At 43.6% G+C, this 24,400-nt stretch overlaps 1 protein-coding gene across 1 annotated transcript in view; it reads left to right on the forward strand.

Moving 5' to 3' along the window:
* EGFR (epidermal growth factor receptor) overlaps positions 1 to 12,354 on the forward strand; it is a 136,978-nt gene extending 124,624 nt beyond the window's left edge. The window contains exons 20-28 of the mRNA XM_009889433.1: positions 1,401 to 1,586; positions 4,934 to 5,089; positions 5,957 to 6,032; positions 7,229 to 7,375; positions 9,887 to 9,984; positions 10,430 to 10,597; positions 10,692 to 10,739; positions 10,840 to 10,945; positions 11,978 to 12,354. Of these exons, the coding sequence (XP_009887735.1) occupies positions 1,401 to 1,586; positions 4,934 to 5,089; positions 5,957 to 6,032; positions 7,229 to 7,375; positions 9,887 to 9,984; positions 10,430 to 10,597; positions 10,692 to 10,739; positions 10,840 to 10,945; positions 11,978 to 12,354 (1,362 nt within the window). The remainder of the gene's footprint in view (positions 1 to 1,400; positions 1,587 to 4,933; positions 5,090 to 5,956; positions 6,033 to 7,228; positions 7,376 to 9,886; positions 9,985 to 10,429; positions 10,598 to 10,691; positions 10,740 to 10,839; positions 10,946 to 11,977) is intronic.
* The last annotated feature ends 12,046 nt before the right edge of the window (positions 12,355 to 24,400 follow it).

Here is a 24,400-nt window from a genome sequence, read left to right on the forward strand (position 1 = left end):
ACAAAGTGCAGATTTGCTCCTTTCCTTGCCACAATAGTGTCTTCACTATGATTTTAGGCTTTGGGGGGGGCTGCCTGCTTAATGCTGAACTGCCAAGGGATGATTAATTGGTGTCACTCCACATGCTGAGTTAAGATGCTGACCTAAAAGCTCACTGCATGGAAAAATTCCCATTTATTTTCCATTGTGTTGGTTTTCAATCAAATGGCTTTAAAAATGTCTAAAAGTGACATACTGTAAATCATACACAAAGTTAGTTAAAAAAACCAAACAACTTCAGCTCTAATTTTTTCCCCAACTGGAATCCATCCTTTGAGCTGGCACTTGACAGTGGATGTCAATATAAATATAGATCTCAAATTTCAATCCATGAGTCGTTTTTGCACACAAAACCCAGGAAGTCGGGTTTTTTTACCCTGCGGCTGTGTTAAAGGATGTATTCAGTGTGTCTGGAGTGTACCGTACCAGCCTCTGAAGGGGCCTGTCTCTCTTCCTACAGAAGAGCAAAGGAAGAAGAGGTACCTCAGGTACCTTAGCTAGGTACCTAAAGCTACATAGGGTGAGCCCTTCTTGAAAGAAGAGGTTTTCACATATTTATGAAACTCAAACCCAAAATTCCAGTTGACCAAAGGGTTTATTATGCTTGGGCTCCCACATTATAAGTACTTTCCTGGTATCATTTAAATTGCTATATGGGTCTAAAAGAGCTTTTCCAACCCAGGGCAATATTTTCACCAGTGTTGCTTAAAGTAAGACAAGTATTAAAGCTTCTAAAGAGGTGAACTGACTATTAACCTGTTTGGTTTGACATGGCCTGAAGAACAACATGGTTGAGAAGAACATGTTCTCTTAGAAAGTCAAACTGTCAGCCACATCCTAGACAACAACTTCTGACTTTCTGTATTAGTACAAACCTTGACAGAGGGGCAGAAGTCTCAAGGACACTGATTTCCAGTCATTTTTGTGAGAAGATCTGTGGAGGAAAAAAATCCATATGACACGTGTTCATAAGACATGTTTCCCTTGCAATTAGGTGCTCAAAATGATGAAATCCCATCAGCTTCCAGCTGATGTTCAATTTATGAATTCCTCCTAGGTCTTTAAGATTTGTCCCAGGATTTTGTGTCCAATGTTTGCTTGGCGTACCAGTAGTGGGAGACTGGCTCTTCTGCGGCATCTCAGTGATGCTTCAGTGTTCAAAATCTGGACCTTCCACCAAGTGGAAAATACGTAGTCCACAGAGTGGGAAATACAAGTATTTTGTATTCAATATGGGGCACAGAGGTTGCGTATAGTATTTTAGCAACCTCTTGAATGACCAACTTATTTTATACTGCCTCCAAACATTTCTGTCATGCCAAAGGGAGTCTTTCATATTGCTTTTTTGCCTTTCTTCTCAGGAAGCTTACGTGATGGCTAGTGTTGACAATCCTCATGTGTGCCGCTTGTTGGGGATCTGCCTCACTTCTACTGTTCAGCTTATCACACAGCTGATGCCTTACGGCTGCCTCCTTGATTACATCCGAGAGCACAAGGACAACATCGGCTCCCAGTACCTTCTCAACTGGTGTGTGCAGATTGCAAAGGTAAGCAGACTGGCACACCTCCAGATAGATCAGATAAAATTTGGACTCTAACACAGAGATCTGACAGCATGTAATGTATTTATTTACTTAACCTGTCTCTGTACATCTTTCTATTTCACCACGTGGTTCTGAAATACCTTATACGTGGCAGCAAGCGGTTACTTTGTCTTAAACAATTTACCATTTTCAAGCTGCTGAGAAAACCTTAAGTATTCTTCAAAATGCTTCTAGGCAGAGTAATATTGCCACGACATTTATGTCCAAACCAAACACCCGGTAATGAACTGATAATGTGATGCAATGAAGCTGTGGCAGGGAAGGGAGTCGAATTTGGCAATTCCCATACTAAAATGCTGCTTCCATCAGTGGATTTCTTTAGGCTGTGCCACAGGGCAGACAGTGATGTTGTTGGATACACCTTCTGGTGCGCCTCGGAGAATTTCAAGCTGAAATCTCTGAGGCCCGGAGTTCGAAATTGATGATTAATAAATACCAGGTCCGTTCTAGTGCAGGCTGGCTGTGACCAAAAGACATTCAGGCACCCCAGGGCTGTTCTGTGGTATACACTGATACACACTGCAATCTAATTGCAGTGGCTGTGGTGCCAAATAAAAGACTCATTATCACTCTTGGCACTGTTTGCCAAAGAGAAGAGCAGCAAAGGAGACTGAAGGACAACCTCAAGCCCTTAGCAGCGATATCCTGTGTTTGGAAGGTCGTTAGTCATTTGCAAGCATGGAAGAATGGAGCAAAACCAGCAAAAAAAAAAAAAAAGGCAAAAAAAAAAAGCTGCAGTTTGTTGGAGATTTGTCATGTGAGATGGCAGTATCCGCAAAGCCCAGCTGCTTTAATGCCGCTTATTTCGGGAATGCCGGTCTACAAGCTAACCACACACTTAACAGCCTTATCGGTCCCTCGAGACCTTGTATACATCCCAGGCTTGCCCGGCCGTGGTTTGCTTTCAGGAAACATGCTGAGGACCTCAGAAATGTATCCACCGAAAGTATACAGAGCACATTTTTCATCTTGGTGTGTGTACTTCTTTACAGTGCTCTCCACAGCAAGTGAATTATAATTTATGTGTCCACCCAGGAGGCGAACTGCCTTTTTCTGACTCTTTTGGTCTCTTGTTTAAAATCAATTACTGCTCTGTCCTGGTTTCAGTCTCTTTGGAGGATGAGCTGGAGGGCACATTTCCCTCCTCCTCCTTGTTAATTTTTAAGGTGGCAAAATCAGTCTCCAAATTGATCCTCGGGGCACCGCTTGCCCAAAAGGTTGCCATTCACAATTGTTAGCTTCTGTTTGATTTTTTCATGTCGGTTCAACGTTCGCCCATAGCAACCTCTACCCTCTCCAGTGCTGCCTGACCTTCAACATACTCCTTTGTGCTGTTCCACACTGAAGTTCTCCTCAAAGCGCTCGTAAATCACAAGTACACTTTTTCCCACCGATGTGTCTGGTGTTACTACTCTGATAAAGTCTTGCCAGATTTTTGGACATTCTTTGACTCTTTAAAAATGTATTTTTGGAGGGGGAAAAAAATCGAAACAAATGTATTTATGTCTGGTAACTAACCAGCAGGAGGCAAGTTCCCTGGGAAGCTTATTTTTGTTTCTGTTTTCATAGCTTTGAAATAAGTTTTCTTTGCCTTTTTTACAAACATTATCTTTCACTGAGGTATGGAGTCCTGTCTTTCAGACAAGATGTTATGACAGATCATAGACACACCATGTGCAGAAACACTGAGAAGTAACTCTTTGAACACATTGGTCTCACAATTAATGATGAAAAATGGCTTAAGCCCCAGGCCTGCACACAATCTGCTGAACTTTCTAGACGGGCAGTTCAACGTCTTCGGTGTATGGTTACGCACGTGCACAAGTCTTTTAGCTATGAGTGTCTTAAATTAGTATGAAACTGATATTCGGCTTTTCAGCAGCTTTCATCTTAATAAGTCTCTGCAGCAAGACATGTTTAGCAGGAAATTTTTTGTCCTACTGGGGCTAGATTATGTGATTATTACTGTTTTAAGATGATACTCTGTTTTCTGTCAGCAGCCCAAGATTTTTTGTTTCAAGAGCTCTGCTCGCTAAAGATCTATTTGTGTAATTAAAGGCATGCTCATAGTGGCATTGTGCCAGTTGGTTTGGGTGGTTTGTTTTGGCAACATTAGCAGCTCATGGGTGAAGTTCTGCTGGGGAACTTGAGTGGAGGATTCGATGGTGGTCCAGTTAGCAGTGGGCTTAGGAAAGGGGGTGGAGGCTGAAAGGGAATTACTCCCTCCAGTGCTCTGTCATCACATCAACATGATCATTTTGGTGTTAACTTTGTAGGTTAGAAGTACTTTTTTATTAATTCTCCATAAAAATACACGCATATAAGCTGCTGCCAGCAGAAACCCATCGTCTGGGAATAATTGTGGTTTTTAGAAAGGATCTTACAGGAAACTTAGAAATCATGAACTTTTTGATTCCATACACCAAGAGACTGGAGTTGGAGGAAAGGGGAATAACCTCTGTGGTTAGAAATGCAGCTGTTACATTCATACCTTAAAAGTCAAACCGGCACAATCGTATTCCTCTTCAAGAGGCAGTTATACCAAAAAAGCACGTATGCTATAGCAAACCCAGTCTAATCATGGGAGGCGGTGAAACTGGAAGAACTTGCCTTTTCAAAGAGGACATGAAAATAGAGGCAACTCTGGGCTCAGCCAAAAAAATGAATTTCTTAATTTTATTTCCTTTTCTCACCTTTGCAGTAGGATGCCTGGTTGGTAGCAGGGAGCAGAAAGAATACACTGTAATGAGAGGCAGAATCAGCAACTTTAAACAATTAATTTATTTTTGCTTGGACTCTTCTCCCAGGCCGTTAGTGTGTACGTACTCTCTGTAGAGTTGGCCTGTGTGTGTATGGAAGGTGACAGATTCTGCACTGTGCTCTCCTGAAGTCACAGGGGTTGCACAAATGCAGGTGAAAGAAGTATTTGCCCCCTTATTTGCAAGTCCTATTCCAATTTTATATATCTTCCACTGAATCCCAAAGGAACCACATCCCCTGCTATACCTGCTACTGTCCCTTTCTTCTCCATGACTCCACTGGCACGTGGACCCGCAGAAAGGTTCCTGGAGGGTAACAGTGACTTCTCCTTGTAACTGTCCAAGCGCATGTCCTCACCCTGCAATAAGCATCACACAAATCGAAACAGCCAACCTTTTTTTGAAGGGGGGATTACCATGTGTTTATGATAGTGTGCGTACAGTTACCACAGAGCACCTCAAGTTTGGCAACTCATTTGCGCGTCCAAGCCCAAAGCGTGTGGTGCCTACCCATGGCCTGTTGTATTGCAGGGAATGAACTATTTGGAGGAGCGTCGCCTGGTGCACCGTGACCTTGCTGCCAGAAACGTCCTCGTTAAGACTCCTCAACACGTGAAAATCACGGACTTTGGGCTGGCAAAGCTGCTCGGCGCCGACGAGAAAGAGTATCATGCCGAGGGAGGCAAGGTAAAGCGCGTCGGAAAATGAACCACTGCATGTTCGTCGGTGTTTGTGCTTGTACACGAACCTTAGAAACAGGGAGGGAGGGGGAAGAGAGTGGGTTTTTCAAAGCGCTCAGCGGCCGTCTCAGCGTGCTGCCTTTGAAGCCTGTGGGAGTCCTCTGAAATCAGCCGAAGCAGAGTCAAGCCAGTGGGACTGCAGTGGGAGCGGAGGTAGCGCAGCAGCGAATGCTTTTGAAATTCCCACCCAGAATGTCTGGGAAAAAGCGAGATTATTAAAAAAACATTAAACAAAAACCAAACCCAAACATGGCTGAATTCATCAGTGTAGCCAACACCAATAACACTGTGCAGTTTATGAAGAGAAAGGGAATGCTGTATATTTATAGCAGAAGAAAGACCTGTCAGGCTTGGTTCAACTCGCCTTCGCGTTGTACTACGTGCTAATGGAGGGAGCATGTCCTGCTGAGAAATTAAAGAGAAGCTGCTTGCAAATATTGCACAGACCATAAATGGAAACCATATGGGTGCAGATCAGTCTTTGTCATACAGACTGAGATTGGATTTTTGTCCTGTTATGATAGGATAAGGTTAAAAAAATAGCATTTTGACTGTTAAAACTAGTTTAAAACTTATTGTAAGAGATATTTCTAATATGCTTAATATTTCACAAGTTCCCAGGTTCAACATAATAAATGAAAATAATAATAAGGGACTCAAAATTTGCCTGCTCTACCACTCAGATAGTTGTGTTGTTTGTTGGTTGTTTTTTTCCCTTCTGCAACCAAACTCTTGGTTTAAACACCACCTGGTGGTAAATATCACTGATAAATTTTGGGTCAGCCTTTTAAGGCTTTTTTGTGAATTTTCCTAGGTTCCTATTAAATGGATGGCCTTGGAGTCAATTTTACACCGGATTTACACTCATCAAAGTGATGTCTGGAGTTATGGTGAGTCTAAAACTAATTATAATTATTGCAAATGGGTTGGAAAATTGCAGATTTGCTTGTGACTCTACACAGCCCTTTTCTCTTCCTATTGTGAAAAGACTGAGGGATTAAACATAAACAATGGGCCCACACCACTTATTCAACAAAGTAAAACTCCCATGAAATTGCATGATAGTGAGGCGTAAGATGTTTTGCAGCATATGCTTTCAGATGATGAGCCCTCCCCTGAAAGGGGCTGCAGGTAGGAGACCGGTCCATTTGCTGAAGTTCTGCTGATGGTTTTCTTCAGCAACTTTGTGTAAAATATAACTGGGCTGACAATAAAGCCACATAACTAGAGATGAGGACTTAAAAACCACCAGGCAGGCTGTCAGTCAGTGTCAATCAGTGGCCTAAAACATTTGTGCTGTCCTGGTATTGAGAGGACAGTCCTAAAAGGGAAGCAAAGTGATAACCTCCTTAGAGAATTCATTTTATATATGGTATAGTTCATAAGCCAGCTTCAAAGAAAGAGGAGTAGAAAGGAAACTTTTCAAAGCAACTTATTCCCAAAATTTCTACTCCGTGGGCTTTGATATTCCTGGAAAATATTTAATTCAGATGGTCAGATCCTGTGTCCTTTTAGAAAAAGTACAGCCTCTGGTCCTCTTAATCCGTTTATGTGTCTTGGCATCCAAAATCTTGTTTTGTATCCTAAGCTACCAGACAATCAAAACAGCTACATCACAAAAGTACATGGTATGTCAGCAAACGACACTGAGGCAGCTGGTTTACGCATCTTTCGAAAACTGCTCTTGCTTGTCTCCAAAGAGATTGTTTTCAAACAAAAAGACAACTTCCATTTTTAAAACCACTTGCTGGGTTGGAGTCAGGAGGTGGTAACCTGCATTTCCTTTCTCTGGGGCTGGGATGTTTGTGGGATGTTCAACACTGAGATGCTAGCTGAGATTTAAAAAAAAAAACAAACAAAACCAAAAAACCCCAAAAAACTTAAAAAAAAGAGGAAAGTAGGATGAATTCAACCTGTTTTATTAATTTGTCTCTCTTTAAATCATGGCAGAAATTGCTTATCCTGGGTGGGGCTCTGGCAATGCAGTGCCTCCAGGAAAGCCCTCTCTGCTCACCACCTCTCCGCACCCAGGCCAAGCACCCCAGCTCCCAGCAAAGCCTCTCTCACGGTCTTCTCTTCCCTGCAGGTGTGACAGTTTGGGAGCTGATGACATTTGGATCCAAGCCATACGACGGGATCCCTGCCAGTGAAATCTCCTCTGTCTTGGAGAAGGGCGAGCGTTTGCCCCAGCCCCCCATCTGTACCATCGATGTGTACATGATCATGGTCAAATGTGAGTTCACATTTGGGGTAGTGGGTGCTTGCCTAGGTCGAATAAGTAGCACAATTGCCTTCGTTATGTCACGTTTGTATACGCCGTGTTCTTGGTGATTGCACAGAAACAGGGTTATGTGAAAGGAGCAGTGACACCAGAGTGTGTTTTCCTACACCTTGAACTAGGTGCTAGGAGCTAGGAGCACTGGATCTGGTTTCATTAGTCACTAACTCAGCCAACTAATGATTTTTTCACCATCCGCACCACTCACTGAGATTGTCATTTTGAACTGATATTGTCAGGCAGTGTAAGTTAGCATAACACCACCCACGTTACTTGATACTCTGATTTTGTATGCCTAGAAGGTAAAACTATCACTGCTTTCTCCTCCAGGCTCCCCCTTAGTTCAGTAACATGCCTCCCCCCGCAAACACACACATGGATTATGTGCTCCTTTTACTACAGGAGTGCCGGGAACACAGGCACCGCCATAATGGCAAGTGCACATGAGGATCCGCAGTTCCTCATCCGATTTCCTCCTCATTTTTGGATGGCTCCTTTTCAGCACACAGCTGTGGCAGAAAAGCAGCACAAAAGCTGGGGGTCTCTGAAGCACTTTTTGGCCATTTTTAGGACACGTCAAAGGGCTTGTGAACCCCAAACTCCTTTTCCATATATATCAGCTGCTAAAATGTCAGATTATTACCCATCTTCCCATGCATCTCTAGGCCATAACTGCTGCATCCCTGCTCACTACTGTGAGGATGCTGATAAGCAGCCCACTAGGTGGCATTTAAGACCTTCTCACTGGATCAAAATGTACCTGTTCCTGAAATAGGAGCCACGCTACCATGAATACCCTGTAGTGCAGCACTTTTGGGGAATCCTGGAGCACCCACACGTTGCTTTGTCAGGACAGGCACTGCACAGGGTAAGCCTGATCCTGTGCTCAGCAGAGCAAGCAGGAAATGGATCCAGATGTGTGCACCTGGCCTGGAAGGCGCCCTGACCCAAAAACAGTGTCCTAGAAACTCATCCTCAGAGATGCTGAACCCTACTGACACCTCAGCCCATTGCCTTTCCTCAGGGACAGTCCAGATGTAGGAAGGAGGCATTTTTCCAGGCACCTAATCAGGTACCTGTTTCTTTTAAACCACCACCAGTGGAGTGTTCCCATCCTCTTTCATACCATTACACTGAATTTAAATGCAAGAGCGTGAGGCTCGGGGGGCGTTGATCCTTCCTTCTGCCACAGGACTCAGTTGCACACCTGTCACTGCTCTGATCACCCCGTGTTTGCAGGCTATGGTGCAGACCCTGTGGAAGCCATGACATTTTGTCTAAAGGAATTCCCAGTCATCTCTTTTATAAGCAGAGAGTATAAACTGAAACGTTCAAAGTTATTGCACAACAATTTTTTATTTTTTTTTTTTTTAAGAAACAGTACTTCAAACATATGCAACTCAGAGATAAATTCAGAAATAGTAGATGCTACTTAGGCAATAGCAGCAAACTTCCAAATGCTCCAGTCTGTCTAAAAGCAAGAAGGATTTCTTTAATTGGGAAGGACTGCATTGGAAGAATTTAGCAGGAGATCTTATATCTCACATGGCAAAAAGTTACTGCCATTAATGAGATTTTGTCTAATGCAGATTTCAGACGGCATATTATCACTTCATTTCTCCATTACTATGGATAGGTTGTTTCTTATGAGTTCCTCCAGACACACTAAGCTTGACCTTTATTATTTTTAATTTTAAACACAAGAGTCTCTACATCAGCTCATCTGTTAGTTGATAACAGAAAATGTGGGTTTCCTAAGTAATATCACATGTTAAACCACCAGTATCTATATTCGAAATCTCTTCTAGCATTGATCCACATAAAGCTGTAGGACTTGTTTTTGATGAAGCCCGTTTACTAATTACATACAGCTTAGTTATAGTTAATCTTTCAAAATGTCCCCAGTGAGGATGTTTTGAATTTTAGGAGACATCTGGTACAAAGGGTAGAAAAATACAAGTGTAGGTTCTGCTTTAGGCTTCCCAGGATTTCACGAAGCAGTGCAGTGAGGACGGTCAAATCACTGTACATCTGGCAGGGGCCTCCTGAAGTTAGTTCAATTGCCCATCTTCAAGAGCTTTTTCAGAGCAGGCTAATTTGGACCAATCCAGACTGGCTACCCATTTGCTATCCGCATGCCCAGTGCCTTATTATCACTTGAGTGGGACCTGCCTGCCCACACGGAGACAGGCCAGGAGAGGAGACAGGCTCAGCCTGAAACTTTTCCAGCCTTAGGGTTTTATTACCTCTTTCATTCTTCCAAAAACTTCCAAGATGTGTACTTTAAATGCTGAAATTCATACCAGTGGCTGGTGAATGAACTTTTTATGGTGGTCCATATAGGTAACTCCTTCCATTGTTCCACGCACGGCACTGCTCTTTTCGCTGTTACATTTTATTTTAATCTCTGTGTTTGATCACCAAAGCAACTTTATTTGTGCATTGCTTCTCCTGTCGTCCCTCCAGGCTGGATGATTGATGCAGACAGCCGTCCCAAGTTTCGTGAACTGATAGCGGAGTTCTCAAAAATGGCCCGTGACCCTCCACGCTATCTCGTTATACAGGTACTAAAGCCAACGGTAGGAAGATGTCTGATGGGCATTTAATATGGGGCCCAAAATGATTAGTAGTGCATATGAAAACATATAATATGGCTAATTTAAGGCCAGATTTATCATTGCTTTCCAGGTCTTAACACATTCAGCTAGAACCACAAACTGAATTTCAAGACCAGTCACTGTTTTCTTAGTACTGGTCCCAGTCTAGGACCAGTAACAGTCCATACTGCAGTCCTGAGAGGAGAGCAGAGTTTGATCCTCTTCAAAACACAGATATTGTACTGCGGCAGGGACAGAGACTGCCTAAGCTCTAAGTAAATTTGGTTAAACACACAGATCCAGATTTTACACCTTGGATGTCTGACGAAATTTACTTTGTCTCTCAGAGAAGAGGATAATGAGGGTTCGAAGGGAGTTTGCAAGTCCTCTCTCACACCAACTTGTCTCACAGGGAGACGATAGGATGCACCTGCCCAGCCCTACGGACTCCAAGTTTTACCGCACCCTGATGGAGGAGGAGGACATGGAAGATATAGTGGATGCGGATGAGTATCTTGTGCCACACCAGGGCTTTTTCAACAGCCCTTCAACATCCCGGACTCCTCTCTTGAGTTCATTGGTAGGAAACTTTTCCTCCGTGGAAACACGGCAAGCAATTTTAAGAGTGATCTGCTTCTCGTAATGTCTGTATTTTCTTTCTCTCTCTTAAAAAGAGTGCTACTAGCAACAGCTCTGCTACAACCTGCATTGACAGGAACGGGGTAAGTGGGACAATCTTTAAAAAAAAGGCAATTTCTCTCATGTGGATCAACTTCTACGAAACAGTCCCTTTAATATTGATTTTCTCTACTTCCAACCTAGCAGGGGCACCCTGTGAGGGAAGACAGCTTTGTCCAGAGGTATAGCTCAGACCCAACGGGTGCTTTCTTGGAGGACAGCATAGACGACAGCTTCCTGCCGGCCCCGGGTGAGTACCTCTCCCGTGTTTCCATCCCACGGCCATTCATTCACAAGTTGTTTGGTTGTGAATATAATCATTGTCCTTCCTTTTCTGTAGAAAGGAAGCAATCCAAATGCTTCCTACCTTTTTTGCTCGGTAAATGGGAGTGGAAACATGTACACATATCCCTTTCCTAGACTTTTTCTGGCTGCTTCTGGCTGCCTCTCATTTTGGTTCCTTCACGAGCCAGGTTCCTCATGTTTGCCATGTGTGCCATCTGGCCAGGGAGTTTGCGTGTGTGATTATGCGTTTAAAGCTTTCTACCACCCCTGCACTTGGGAAAATAGCCTCTAAAAAAACATGTTTCACCCCTTACACCATTTCAGCAATATAAACAGCTTTCTGGCAGTTTCACTGCTTTCAGATGTTGATACACAGAAGGCAGCTGACGGTTTCACGTGGACTTACAGCGTAGGCGGTCCAAGAGAGAGCCAGCGAGCACCGAGGCAGCTGGTGTTGGGTTATGCATTCGTGATGCTTTGTGTCCTTAAAAAAACCCAGCCAACCCTTCCAAGAATACACCACAGCTAAAAAGGGTGAAAGACCCTGCAAAGGATGGCATTGAAGCGAAGTGTGGAGTCTGTTACTGCCAGTCCTGTATTTTCTAGGCATTTTCCTCATCTCTAAACATTTTTCTAGGGAAACAGCTTCTGGCAGCTAAGATCCCAGACTACAGTTTCAGAACAGTATCTGGGACATAGCAACCCACACGTCACTAAAATCAGCGGTAGCTATCTCGCTGTCTCGTGGTCTGAGCCATCTTTCTGCTGCTTTGCAAACCGAATTCCTGAAGGTGAGCTTCAGGGCAGCGTGTTTGGTGCCACAGAACGGCAGTCCCTGCCTTTGGCTGTCTTCTGCTCCGGGAAGTTCAGTGAGATGCTGTGCATGAAGAGCAAGTGGCAGCTGGGTTGCAACTACACCTCGAGTGATGCAAATGGCTGCATTAGTTATGTGTCTTCATTTTCATTCCTTCTTACCTTTATTTTCTTTTTATTCCAGAGTACGTAAACCAGTTGGTGCCCAAGAAAGCATCTGCCTCGGCAGTCCAGAATCCAATCTACAACAACTTCTCTCTCACAGCAAACTCAAAGGTCCCCACGGACTCCAGCTACCAGAATTCACACAGCACAGCTGTGGACAACCCCGAGTATCTCAACACCAACCAGTCTCCGCTGGCCAAGACAGTCTTTGAGAGCTCTCCTTACTGGATCCAGGCGGGCAACCACCAAATAAATCTGGACAATCCTGACTACCAGCAGGACTTCTTACCGAAGGAAACCAAACCTAACGGTATCTTGAAAGTTCCCGCAGCAGAGAACCCGGAGTACCTGAGGGTAGCAGCACCAAAAAGTGAATACATTGAAGCCTCAGCATGACCATGGAGAACTTCTTCTTGCAGCGAGGCAAGCCAGACTCTCAGTGAACCACCTGGCTGCTGCAAGAATGGACTCTTCCTCAGAGCGAACAGCAACCACAATGCATCAATCAGCACACCTTTCCTTTTCAGCATGGGGGCTGAAACTGCAAAGCCTATCTGATGGTAGTTTGGGTCTTTTCTTGCCCATTTCCATGTAATAACTGAGGCCCGTGGCCTGCACTCGGATGCGTGTTGGGATGGAGTGGGATCTTCCTGGACAGAAGAAATACAGATGCATTCCTTTCATTTTCAAATGGTAGCATGGTAAGAAGCCACTCTGGGATGAACTTGGGAACTGTACACATTGTACAGTCAAATTCCTTTCTACAGTCTGTATTTTTATAAATGTCTCTAACAGAATTTTTGGATCTTTCACAAGATCAGATGCTTGTACTGCTGGTCTGCTATGTGGTGCTCAGATCATCAGCAGAAAAAGAAGAACAATGTTATTAAATAGTTTTCCAAAACTCCTGGAACATAAAAAGTTATGCCTAAACACCGGATTTTTACAAATTGGCTCCATATACTGCTTCTTGGCACAAAGAGGAGAAGTGCATCTGGGGGACGTATGGGAGATTCTGCCTAGGGTGGTATGGAGTGGATTGCTCTGGGGAAAACCAGCACAAGGAGCAAAATGGCACAACGCATCACCTACTGACCACTACTGCTAAAAACTGACAGGAGGAACTCACCTCAAAGTCACGTGTACATTGATTTTATAGTGCTCGCTAGTTTGTTTTCTGATGGTCAAATGCAAGACTTTCTTTTCCTGATCCCTTATGCAGCTGTCAAGTTGTCAAATGCCTTTCTTCTTCAACAAAACTGTTAAAGATGTTGCTGTAACTGAAAAATGAAGTGTCAAATAATGTTTAACAGACTTTAATTAAATGTCAAGGAAATGCAAATGGTGGCAAATTGGAGCGTTCATGAGACAGACTGGAAGAACTATACTAAATTAAACTTGACTAGGGCAAGAAAACACAGGTAGCTCTAGCCAAGCACTTTTATTTCCCTTCTTAAAGGGGCTCAGAGCAGAAATCATTTTCCCTTATACATTTGGCAAAGGAAAGGGGTATATCAGTGTTATGCTTTACTCACTTCAAGGCAGAATACCGCTGTACCACCCAGCTGTACCACGCTGGGGCAGATCCTGGGGCTGGTTGCCTGTTCCTTTGGGGTTATGTATCCTGGCAATGCAGGAGGGGCAGTGAAAATGAATCAAGGAAAGGAAGACTAATCTGGAGTGATGGAAAATATTATCTTCCTCTTCTGAAACACAGGGCTGCGTACTGCTTCTTTAAAATACCCAGCATCATCTTCTGTTATCAGTGTGCAATTGGCAGACTAGGCAAGGCTGAGATTTTAGCTTCATAGTATAAATCAATTGCAGCAGCAAAAGCAGCTCCTCTTGCCAGGGGACCGTGATACAGAACTTCAGATTCTTCCATCATTAACATTTCTTACCAATGTAGGAGGAGTAAAATGCCTAAAGTGTGAATTTAGTCAGTAATTTAGACGCATCCCCCGAGCAGCTTGGCAGTGCTATTTTAATCAAACCACTAGATCAGAAAGCAAACACACATTTGGTGATTTTGGTACAAAGATCCCTAAGTAGTTGAATGTTGGGAACTTGCTGGAGGTAGCGTAAGCAGCTGAGTTGCAGAGGATATGCAGTCTATATTATAGCAAGAAATAGTCAAATTTATGCCGCCACTGTGTTTTGAATATATCAGTATGTGTTTCAGTTTAAGTATTGCATCTGGAATCCATGATCAAGCAGCAAATCCTCAGAACATTGTTTTTACAGATTTATTGAGGAATGAAGGAGAACAACGGTCATGTGAAATGACCCCTTTTATAAGTAACACGGTGTAAAATGCATTAGCAGCTTGTGTGTGTGCTGTAGCTCATCAGCCATGCTGCAGTCAAGGGTAGAGCAGTATATTGGGTCAAAATCCAAAGACTGTCCTGTTTGGTACGTCTGTGTCACCATGACCAAGTCCCAGGCACAACGGTATGGAGGATGCAATGTTTGACTTTGACTATTACTGGCTTGTATTTAAAATGCTAACCAAAATTCAGTTCCCACGTCCAATTAGTGGCAGATTTCTCCTTGCATTCCTGAGAGCAGATTTGTTGTGTTGCTCTCACAAGCGTGCAACATGTGCGCACAGGCAGCGCTGCTTTTCTCCACCCACCGCCCCGGGAGGAATGTACATAAACCCAAAAAAAGATCTTGACAGAAATCACAGATAATTTTCAATTTGCTAAATCTGTTATGTCTCCAAGCAGAACACTAGAAAATCACACAGTGCACGTTCTCCTGCCGAATCTTTCCGATGCTACTGCACAAAAGAATTTATTGATGTTTTGTTTTAATGTTAGCTAAAACAAGCCACTAAGAAGTAGCAATATGTATCACCAGCATTATGTAGCATGAAAATTATTTAGTAGAGGTTAATATGCTTGCCTGTAATGATTTATGAGGGATTCAGTAGTGACTCATTGCTGGAAACAGGGACGTTCATCTAAAAATTAAGCAATGTAAATTCGAAAGAGCCTCACTTTTTTAATGTATTGTTTTTGATGAGAAAAGTGGGAAAGAGGGGGTAGGACCACAAAGTCTCGATACAAATGTACAGATTCCATATTGGTGGGATTAGCTGTAATGTAAAGTAGTTTTGGTAAACAGGCACCCTGTAAGCCATGATTTGTAAATTGGCAGCTCAAAATAGCCGGCAAAAAAATAAAAACTGGGCAGTATCCTGTAGTCCATGGGCAGTGCCTGCAGGGGCAGATACGGTGGCAGTGGGAGCGGATGGGACCACATAGCTGCATGGCTGTCACTGGAGGCACGGGTGCTACACGGGGTGATGCTCGTAGGGTAACAGACATTAGCAACGTACCACATGATTTCCACTGAGGTGAAAAAAAAAAAATAAAAAATCAATAAGCAGTTGATATGGTCTGGTTTTCCCACTGCAGCTCACTGCCCATGTAACAGCAAGGAGCCCCGTGCAGATCATAGGCTGTCATAAAGGCGAACACAATTAGGCAGCATTTCACGGGACCTTGCTGATGCAGGGATGCGTGGAGTTTAGGATACTGAATGGGACATGGAAAGTTGGGGTTTTTTTACAAATATTAGAAAAAATAAGTGCAGTGCAGCTTGAGAGCTTACATAAATCAGCAAAAATAACTTGAAAGTTCTGCTGTCTCTCAGGAGGTGTGAGTAGAAAATGCTGATTTTTAAAATACAACTGAATAGGGAAATGTAGCACAGCCACTTTTAAAGGTTAACAGAGTCTTACCAATTGAGAAAATAAAAATTTCCCTTTTTACTATCTTTCTCATGGAAGGCAAAATAAAACCACTCACAAGTTAGTGCTTAGCGTCTCTTAATCATAAAGCAGCAGTTAATATGGAACTGCTTTTGCAATAATAATTTAAGACTTTTAATAAGTGCTAAGTATATGAAAATATAAGTTAAGTCAAGAGTCTTCATCTTACTTTGATGTTTTCCAGTGATGTGTGTACAGTGTCAGCTCACTTGACTTCATTTGGGCCTTGGGTTGTTTTCTTCTGCTGCAAAGGGAGTTGGCTTGGGAAATTTCCTTCATGTTGCAATTGGTCTTCATCAGGTAAATTCATCCGAGAGGACGGGGGCTTGCTTTCGCTTCCAGCTGGCAGGTGACAGTGTGGCGAGTTTTGGTGGCTTCTGGAACACCTGACGGTGATGCCCTGTCCCACCAGCGTCACCGTCAGGTGGCCATGTGAAGCCCTGGCGTTAGAAAGTACAGTCCTGTGGTTTATTTGAAAGGAAGGGGCTTGTGTAGGGAGAGTAATGCCAGGGACGGGGCACAGCCGGCCAGTCCATACCTGAGACAGCTGCCGCATTTGCCCCGGGACATCACTGAGGCCACTGACTGTTCTTGCAGGTACAGGTGGGAATGGACACACAGCTCCTGTCCCTGCTCCCAGCTTGAAGCAAAGCCCTCTGTAGAGATTACTCGTTCGAAGAGCAGTGTACTACAGGGTGAATCTCTTCCCTGGCAGATGCAGCTAGGGCTACAATAATGTCACTGGACCCCAAACAGTTTAAAGTGCATCACAAGGTGCTTGGGGTGTCCTCAGTCTGTCTGGGTGTGCTCCAGGGTGCCAAGGAGAAACTTTGCATTTCCAGACAAGCACTCATTTTTCAGATTCAGAGTTCAACATCATCTTTTAGTACCATGCTGCCTCTCCAAATGAGCGGTTACGGTACTCTGGCTTTTGTTTCCCCCTGCATTTCTCTGTGAGAAAAGAACTGAATCAGTACAAAGTATGAAAATGTACCTGTGTCCTCTTTACTGATGGAAACCGTGTGTATACTCATGAAATGTCAAACTGTGCATAACACTTAGCAAGAATGCTTTGTAATGTTTTATCACCACTGGTTCAAATTTTTGTATTGGGATCCCATTTTCTAGCATTCTTTTTGTAAGTGTTCTGTCTTTGTTCTGACATACAACTTTTAAGGAGCCTTTTTAAAATAATAAAAAAAAAAATAGAAAAAAATTTATACGAAAGAAAAACACGACACCCTCAAGTAGCTTCTCAAATGGGCTGCATTAGGACCAAAGATTTAATGTCTTGTTTTCTTGCTTTAAAGGAATAGGGTATTGATCACCACTTCCACAGCCTCTCATTACAGGGAAAAGCTACAGATCTCCGCTCTTCATTGGGGCTGGGCCAGACCTCCACTGAGCGGGGAGGGCTTGACAGGAGGGTGAGGCCTGTCTGTAGAAAACCAAATCAAATATCAGGACCAGGTATCACTTCAGGGCCAGACCTACAACCTCTACTCCATTTCAATTCATTTTCTACTGAACACAACAGCTAAACAGGGTCACAGTCAAGAAAAAAAGAAACCAATACATGACGTTTTGGCTCAGTATCAGGAAAAAATACAATGATGTGAAGATGAGACACGATGAGATAACTGCTTTTAATGTGAGGAAGCATGTAGGCAGGCAGCGAGTCTTGAAACCGATAACACTTTGGGTTACGTATTACTTTAATTATGCGGGGGAGCTGAAATTACGGTGCTTCCATGATAGGCTTTACTTTCTGCCATGTGTCCTGCCTCTGTTTGACATCATGTGTTTTGGCAGATCACCTGTATTATGAAAATTGCGGGTAGGTCAGAGGTACAGCATGCAACCCCTCCTTCTTACACATGGGAGAGAAGAGTGTGGTGATAGTAAGCTGTCCCACAACAGTGAGGCAAACCCTCAGTAGCATCCAAGCCAAGGGTTTCTTGAGAAAAAAATTGATAACTGGAGACCTAGCTGGCAAAAGACAAGCCACTTCTTGCACCACTGAAGTCAGCAGGCAAAATGCCTTCAGCCAAGGTTCAGGGCTGGTACTCCACCAACTTTACGCTTGTCCTCTTACGTAGTGCAGATGGGGCTGTCTGGATGCACAACAGCGCACGGGCTTTGAGATCTCTCTGTACCTCTCTCTTTGAAGTAATGGGTTTTTCTGATTAATAAGGCGAAAAGCAGAAATCAAACCCACAGCTAACAGCTGGGCTGGTTGGAGGTTTTGTTCCTATGTAGCTGATGCGGTACATCGTTTCTACTCACGCTGGAATTTATCCAGACCATTCTCCTTACCTCTCACAAGCTAGCTGAAGTGTGTGCATTTGCAACTGCCATCAATGTTATCCTCATATTTTACAAAAGGGAATAAGTGAAGTAGTTGTCTGCAATGGCAGGAAGCTTGGCTCACATACCTAGGTTGCTTTCTTAATCCTCCATTCCTAATATTGTTCTCCTTGAAATTAATGGGATGTTTAACTTGATTACACTGAGAGTATAAACCAAGGCTAATGTTGAGTGATTTTTTAAAATCCCTCGCAATAATCAGAGATCCTATGGATCCATTGCCCGTTTTAGGCTGCTTTGTATTGATGCAATCAACTGAGTATAAGGTATAATGTCTTGGTTTTAATAAACTGTCAAGCAATATATTCATAGATACAGACGGTACCCTCACAGCATTGTAAAGTTACTCAGCTATGAAAGCACTATTTGTACAATAAGAAACTCTTGACTTTTATATGGTTTAATGGTTTATACTGTTGATCAAAGATTGTTTGTATATTGAGCGACAAAAATGAGGTGTATATTATTCTTTTAATTGTTTTTAATTTTTGGAGAACTTTTATTGTAATATACTGTTGTATTTGGGGGGAAGAAAAATCAGTGGCTAACTTGTACAGTTTGTAGCCAGAGAAGAACTCACATTATGAGTTCTTTATCAATGGACTTTGATATTTTTTTTTTGGTAAAAAGTTGTCACCTTGGGGATTTATCCAGAGCTTAGTGAAGCTAATAACGGGACCCGTTCCTCTCGCCAAGACTCTTTGACTCTCTGCATGCACAGTGCTGGAGTTTCATAATGTGAGCAATAATACAGCTAACACTTGTGACCATTGGAAGTGCAATATGAAAGCCCAGGTGCTGCTTATCAGGGCGCTAATAAAAGCTGCTCTTTCAAAACACATAGCAGGTTCTCACTTAACTTTTATGGCAAAAGCAGAAGCCCGGTCAAAGCAATCCCTCAAAAGCTCATCCGTGTGTCATTTGGCAGATGAAGCCATACTGCTGGCCGTTTCCAAATTGCATAGCTATGAGCTGTGCAACAGCAACTCAGGACTCCCTCATAAGGAAAGGCAAAATAAACTCTTGACCAGAGTCATACTGGTGACTTAAACTGTTGTACTGCACTAGGCAGAAAGAGGAATTCTTTTAGCAAAGGCAGCCAAATGAAGCCCCAGCATCTTCTGAGTATCGATGTTAAATTATCCAACTGGTGGAACATGTAGCAGACAAAGATTGAAGGAATTACAGGGTCCTCAACATAACAGAGCAAAATACACTGGGTTGACAAGACAGCAAAGCAGAGAGGAGCTGGAACTGTCAGTACATGTTCAGCCTGGATAAGTCCCCAGTATCAGGATTAGTACATTAAATCATTTTTGTCTTTATAGATGAACTTTATACACAGAAAAAAAAAAGCCACTACTGCACCTTTCTCATTTTCATCTTTCCATCAGTCCCTTCCAATACATAGGCTGCATGTTTTACCAGCTCAACTTATTTTATGCAGAAATGACATAGTCTTAATCTTCATATTACCGGTTCTCAGAAATGTCTAATGCGTATTAATGCATGATATTTTTATTTTAATAAAAGTAATTAAATAAATCTTTGCTCTTTTGGTACATGATTTTTTTCTCCCCCGTTTTGGTGATCAGCTAGCTTGGGAAAAGTCTATATAAGTTAGTATTAATATTGAGAAGGAAACTGAAATATATGTTGTACATCCATACGGTTCCTCTGTGAAGATTAGAAAACAATTTATAGGCTCAAAAGTCTTTATCAGACAGGAAGCTGCTGTTCTTCATATTTCACAGGTGGGAAACAGAGGCAGAGCAATGCCTCAGTACTTACCCCAATGAGGTGGGGATCCTCATCAGTATGGGGATAAATCCCACTGTCAAAGCACCAAAAGAGGGGAACTTAAAGTGAAAAATGGTGTAGGTATAGAAAAGCATGGGTATTAGGGAAGGATGAGCATTCAGAAATTCCACTCAGCTCAGTGCTGCCGACTTCAAATAAACATAGAAAGTGACAAAAGGTGCAAGAGGAGAAGACAGCCAAAGAAATACAGCTGCAGTTTAACCCCCTCTATCTGTCTGCGCAGGATATGGTAGGCTAAGACAAGATAAAGAAAATTGCTATTTAAAGATAGGAGAGGAACACAAGCCTCTTCCACATGCTCCATCATTATCGGCAGCAGCACGAAGTGAGCCTCGCCCTTCGGCACTCCTGAGCTTGACCCGGGAAAGCAACAAAGCCAGGCTCTAGGGAACTAAACTGAATGCCTGATAATTACGTCAGGTCGCCTAAGAAATTTCCAAGGTGGCCAATAAGAGAACCGACATGCTTTAAAGAGGTGCCCAGCCACTGTCAGACCACCTACCGTGGTGCCTGGGACAGATCTACATGCCTACTACAGTACTGAATGTGGAAGGGGTCCACCATCGCTCTTCGGGGCAGTCACGTTGCAGCAGGAACTGGTCACAGATGGCCTTGCTTGTTCCCCTCCTAAGGCTGCCAACTGGGGCAACACTGCTGCAGCAGCATTTGACAAGCTGTGTTTGTAGTGGGTGTGAGTCTGGCATGAAAGGGACCTTGCCATTACCAAAGGCAGGTGCTGGGAACTGCAGAGAAGGTGACTCAGCCTCCTAAAAGTTGCATTATGTTTGCTGGCAGAGACAGGCTCGGCTCCCAGGTCAGTGCCCACCTAAGTCAGACCCATGGCAGAGCCCCCAGGAGGGGTGTCACTGACACAGCAGGTGCCAAGGGACGTGTCCTGCCTAGGGTCCTCAGTGGGGTGGCTGGTCTTCCTCCTCACATCCCTGCCCACAGGCTGAGGTGACCTGCTTGAAGCCTACCTGTATGTATATATGGGGGAGTAAACCCCCAGTCCTACAATGTGGATTATTGTTGCTGTCTTGTTGAGAGAGGAGCTGGAATTATAGATCAGGTGGTGCTTTAAATTGTTTGTTGGGAATTGAAATCTCCCTAATAAGCACCATCTGCGTGAAGTTCAACGCCAGAACTCTCATTGCAGAAAGCCTTTCACTTTAAAACCTGTTCTCTTTCTCAAGAGAGCAGAAGGAATGTTATTTAATGCATGTGTTAACCCCAGAGACTGCTGCCTTCAGTGAGTTACAGCCCCATGAAACGGAACTAGCTCAGAAATATTGCAGTAAGTGTTGTCTTTGTCTAGTATCATATGGGCTGGTTTGCATGTTTTTTTTTCCTTTTTGGGGGGGGCACAGACTTACGGATTGCACTAGACTTCACTGCACACTGTCACTCTCAGATAGGAGTGATGATGATACAAGAGATGGTCATTCTTATCTCACAGACAGCTTTTATTTAGCAGTATTTGTACTGGCACTCATTTGACAAGCCTAAGTACAGCTAACAAGGGTCACAGCTGGTTGCATAGGTTTCCATCTAGCTCTTGGAGCTTGTTAAATCATCAAAAGCAGATGACCTGTATGTGAGTTTAATGTTCGTGGATAAGAAATACAGCAACATATGACCTTTACCACTGCCTGTGGAGACCAAGCCATGCTAGGTCAAACCAAGCTGGGCTGGGCATAAACGTGGTTAGGATGCATCTCTAGCACAACACAGTGGTGAGGTCCTCCAGGTACAGTGCTCTCCCCTGTGGACAGACCTGCTGTGGGGCAATGGTAGAAAGCACATGCAGCTATTTGGGATTTCCAAAGGGAAGCCAAGCTTGCAAAGTCTGCGTGGCTTCTGGTGCCTGTACCTTTGGCTTGGAACTTAAGGCCCAGCCAAGGGGACTACTACAATTACCCTGGCTTCTGAGAGCAGCAGAAGGAAAGCTAATAGTGCCCTCTCTTGGAAGAGAAAGAAACTCTGTCCGCAACATACACAGCTTTAAAATAGGTCTCCCAGGAAACAGAGCAGAAAAAACGAGCTTGCACAGGCGATTTATTTTCCAGTCCATTTGGAGTACAGATTCATGGTACATTTAATCCAACCTAAGTACGGGCTGCTGCTGGAAAGGGTCACCGTGCTGATCCGATAGAAAATTAATCCTTCTCTTTGGCGGTTTAGTTTCAGTAGGCTTGCACTGCAATTGCATATATGATAGACCTGAAGTCTGACATGGCAACAAGCATCTGAAGGACATGACTGTACCCCTTGGTGGCAAGTGTACAAGTGACAAGATCGTAACAAGTGTGATATCCTCCTGCCCTCAGAAGCTCTTGCGCATGTTACTGTGAAGCACTCCATTTCCCTAATGCTCAGTTTCTCCAAGAAAAGCAGTATTGTGCAATGATGCTCTGAAAAGCCTTGAAATAATGCAAATAGGCTGTGTTAGGACAAAGAGATTTAGGTTCATTTTTGGTTTGTGATCGTTAAACTGTTGGTGGGCAGTAGTTTTTGTCCAGCCTCTCTGTTTCATATGAGGAGGCTCCAGCATAGATTTATCTCATCAAAGAAATAAAAAAGGTTATTTTCAGTGAAAGGTGGTTTTAGAAAAGCCATGGTCTTGCCTAATGCAAATAATGCCTCCATATACTTCTAAAAATGAGTATATTGGTCCCTGGGACTTGCTAATGCAAAATTATTTATACTACTCATTTTATTCGTTCAGAATCCAGTGGAGATCCTCCTAAAAAATCTGACCACTCCATGTTTTGCTGTGAATAATGGTGCTGGGATAGACTTGTAAACAGGCAAGGCTCTGAATCATTCTTGGGTTTTGGGTGCTAAGCCAACAAACCTAACTTCCATCAGAAATCAGCTGTGTAGGTGTAACAAAATGCCTGTGTGCCAAAAAGTGAGATCTTTTGGGAGCTTAGCTTTCTTTTATATTTACAGAGGGCAACAGGCAGGCCTCCAAGGCACATCTCCATAAGTAGCATATAACATTTCAAGAGCACATGCAGATGCTTTCCTCCTGAAAGTCAGGCTGCTTTCTCCCCAGTTTCATACCAAAGCAAATCCACACTGATACCCCTGCCAAGGAAGTCTTGTACACCAACGGGGCGTTCCCCCGCTACGGGGTAGGCGGCAGCATGGTGCACCTTCATAGTTACTTGATGGTGAGGCTAACTCCAACGGGCACTTGAAACCAACACAATAAAGCAGGCAGGCACCAGGCAGTTCCTGGGAGAAACAGTGATCTAGACATGATTAAACAAAATGCAATTAGGCACTAGTTATTAGAGGTAGCACTGATCCCAAATTCATCTTCGTAAGCATCCTTGTTGGAGTGCTAATTGCATTGGCTTTTCTAATGCTTCCCTTCAATAGAAGCTGGTTCAAACCAATAGGTCACTTCTCCCAGGAGGACAACGCTCACTGGGAAGCTTAAAATCATTATTTAGCCAGACACGAGCCCATTGAAATGCTGGTAGCTGGGCCAGCCCAGAAGATTTCCACCAGGCTGCTTTGCAGTGGGAAGCTGGTGGAAGGAGACAGGAGGACGGAGGTGGCACATCCAGACTACCCAAAGTAATCCTGGAGAGACCTCCATGGTGGCCCCGGCTGCTTCATGGCATGTGACAAAAATGTAACCTCACAAGGACCCTGGGAGGTAGGAAAGCATGTTACACATAGGTAGGGAAGTGAGAAAAAGGGGCTGGTGTCAGATGGCCTGAGGGGAGGGAGCAAATAGGTGTTGGTGAGGCCTCGCAAGGCCTATCAGGATGAGAGAATACCATCTTTCTTAAGGACAGAAAGAAAACTTGGAAGACGGATGAGCTAAGGAAAGACATGTCAGAGGCTCGTTGTCTGGCTTGGGAGAACTGGCATTTTCTTTAGAATAAATCTGCATCAAAATTTGGTGACTGTTGGGTGACCAAACACACACGTGCACAGGCAGAGCATTTTATTTCCTAAGTTATTAACTGAACCCCTTTATACATATTGTTATTTTGGTTTGGGACAAAGGTTTGAGCCCTCTGCAGATGTTTTGGACAGGATTAGGTAGATTTGCACTTTGGATGGTCTTTTGGACTTGTTTTCTTTAGTGGAAGAGGATGTAGCAAGTGGCCTTTTGGGCAGTGCTGCAGGAAGAGAAGTGCCTGTAGGTCCTGCCTGGAAGTGGGGAGGGGAAGAATGGGCTGTAGGAAGAGACAGTTTGAAGCAAGTACCTATAGAAGTCAGTTTTCGAGGCCATGTTTAAAACTTCAACTCCTTTAACAAAGGGACAGTGCAACTTCACAAGCTTTAGCGCTGGAGCTGAACCGCTTACAAGCTGCAGATGATTGTTTTCTGTGCTGCATATTATTAAAACCAATGTTTCTTAGGTACTCAGCTCAGTTAGGTCCCTTTGAAACATACCTGTTAGATTTTGCATGGAAAAGAAGACCCCTGTACCAAGCATGACTTCTACAAAGA

Source organism: Charadrius vociferus, unplaced genomic scaffold (genome assembly GCF_000708025.1).
Source record: "Charadrius vociferus isolate BGI_N301 unplaced genomic scaffold, ASM70802v2 scaffold97, whole genome shotgun sequence".
NCBI classification, from domain to species: domain Eukaryota; kingdom Metazoa; phylum Chordata; class Aves; order Charadriiformes; family Charadriidae; genus Charadrius; species Charadrius vociferus.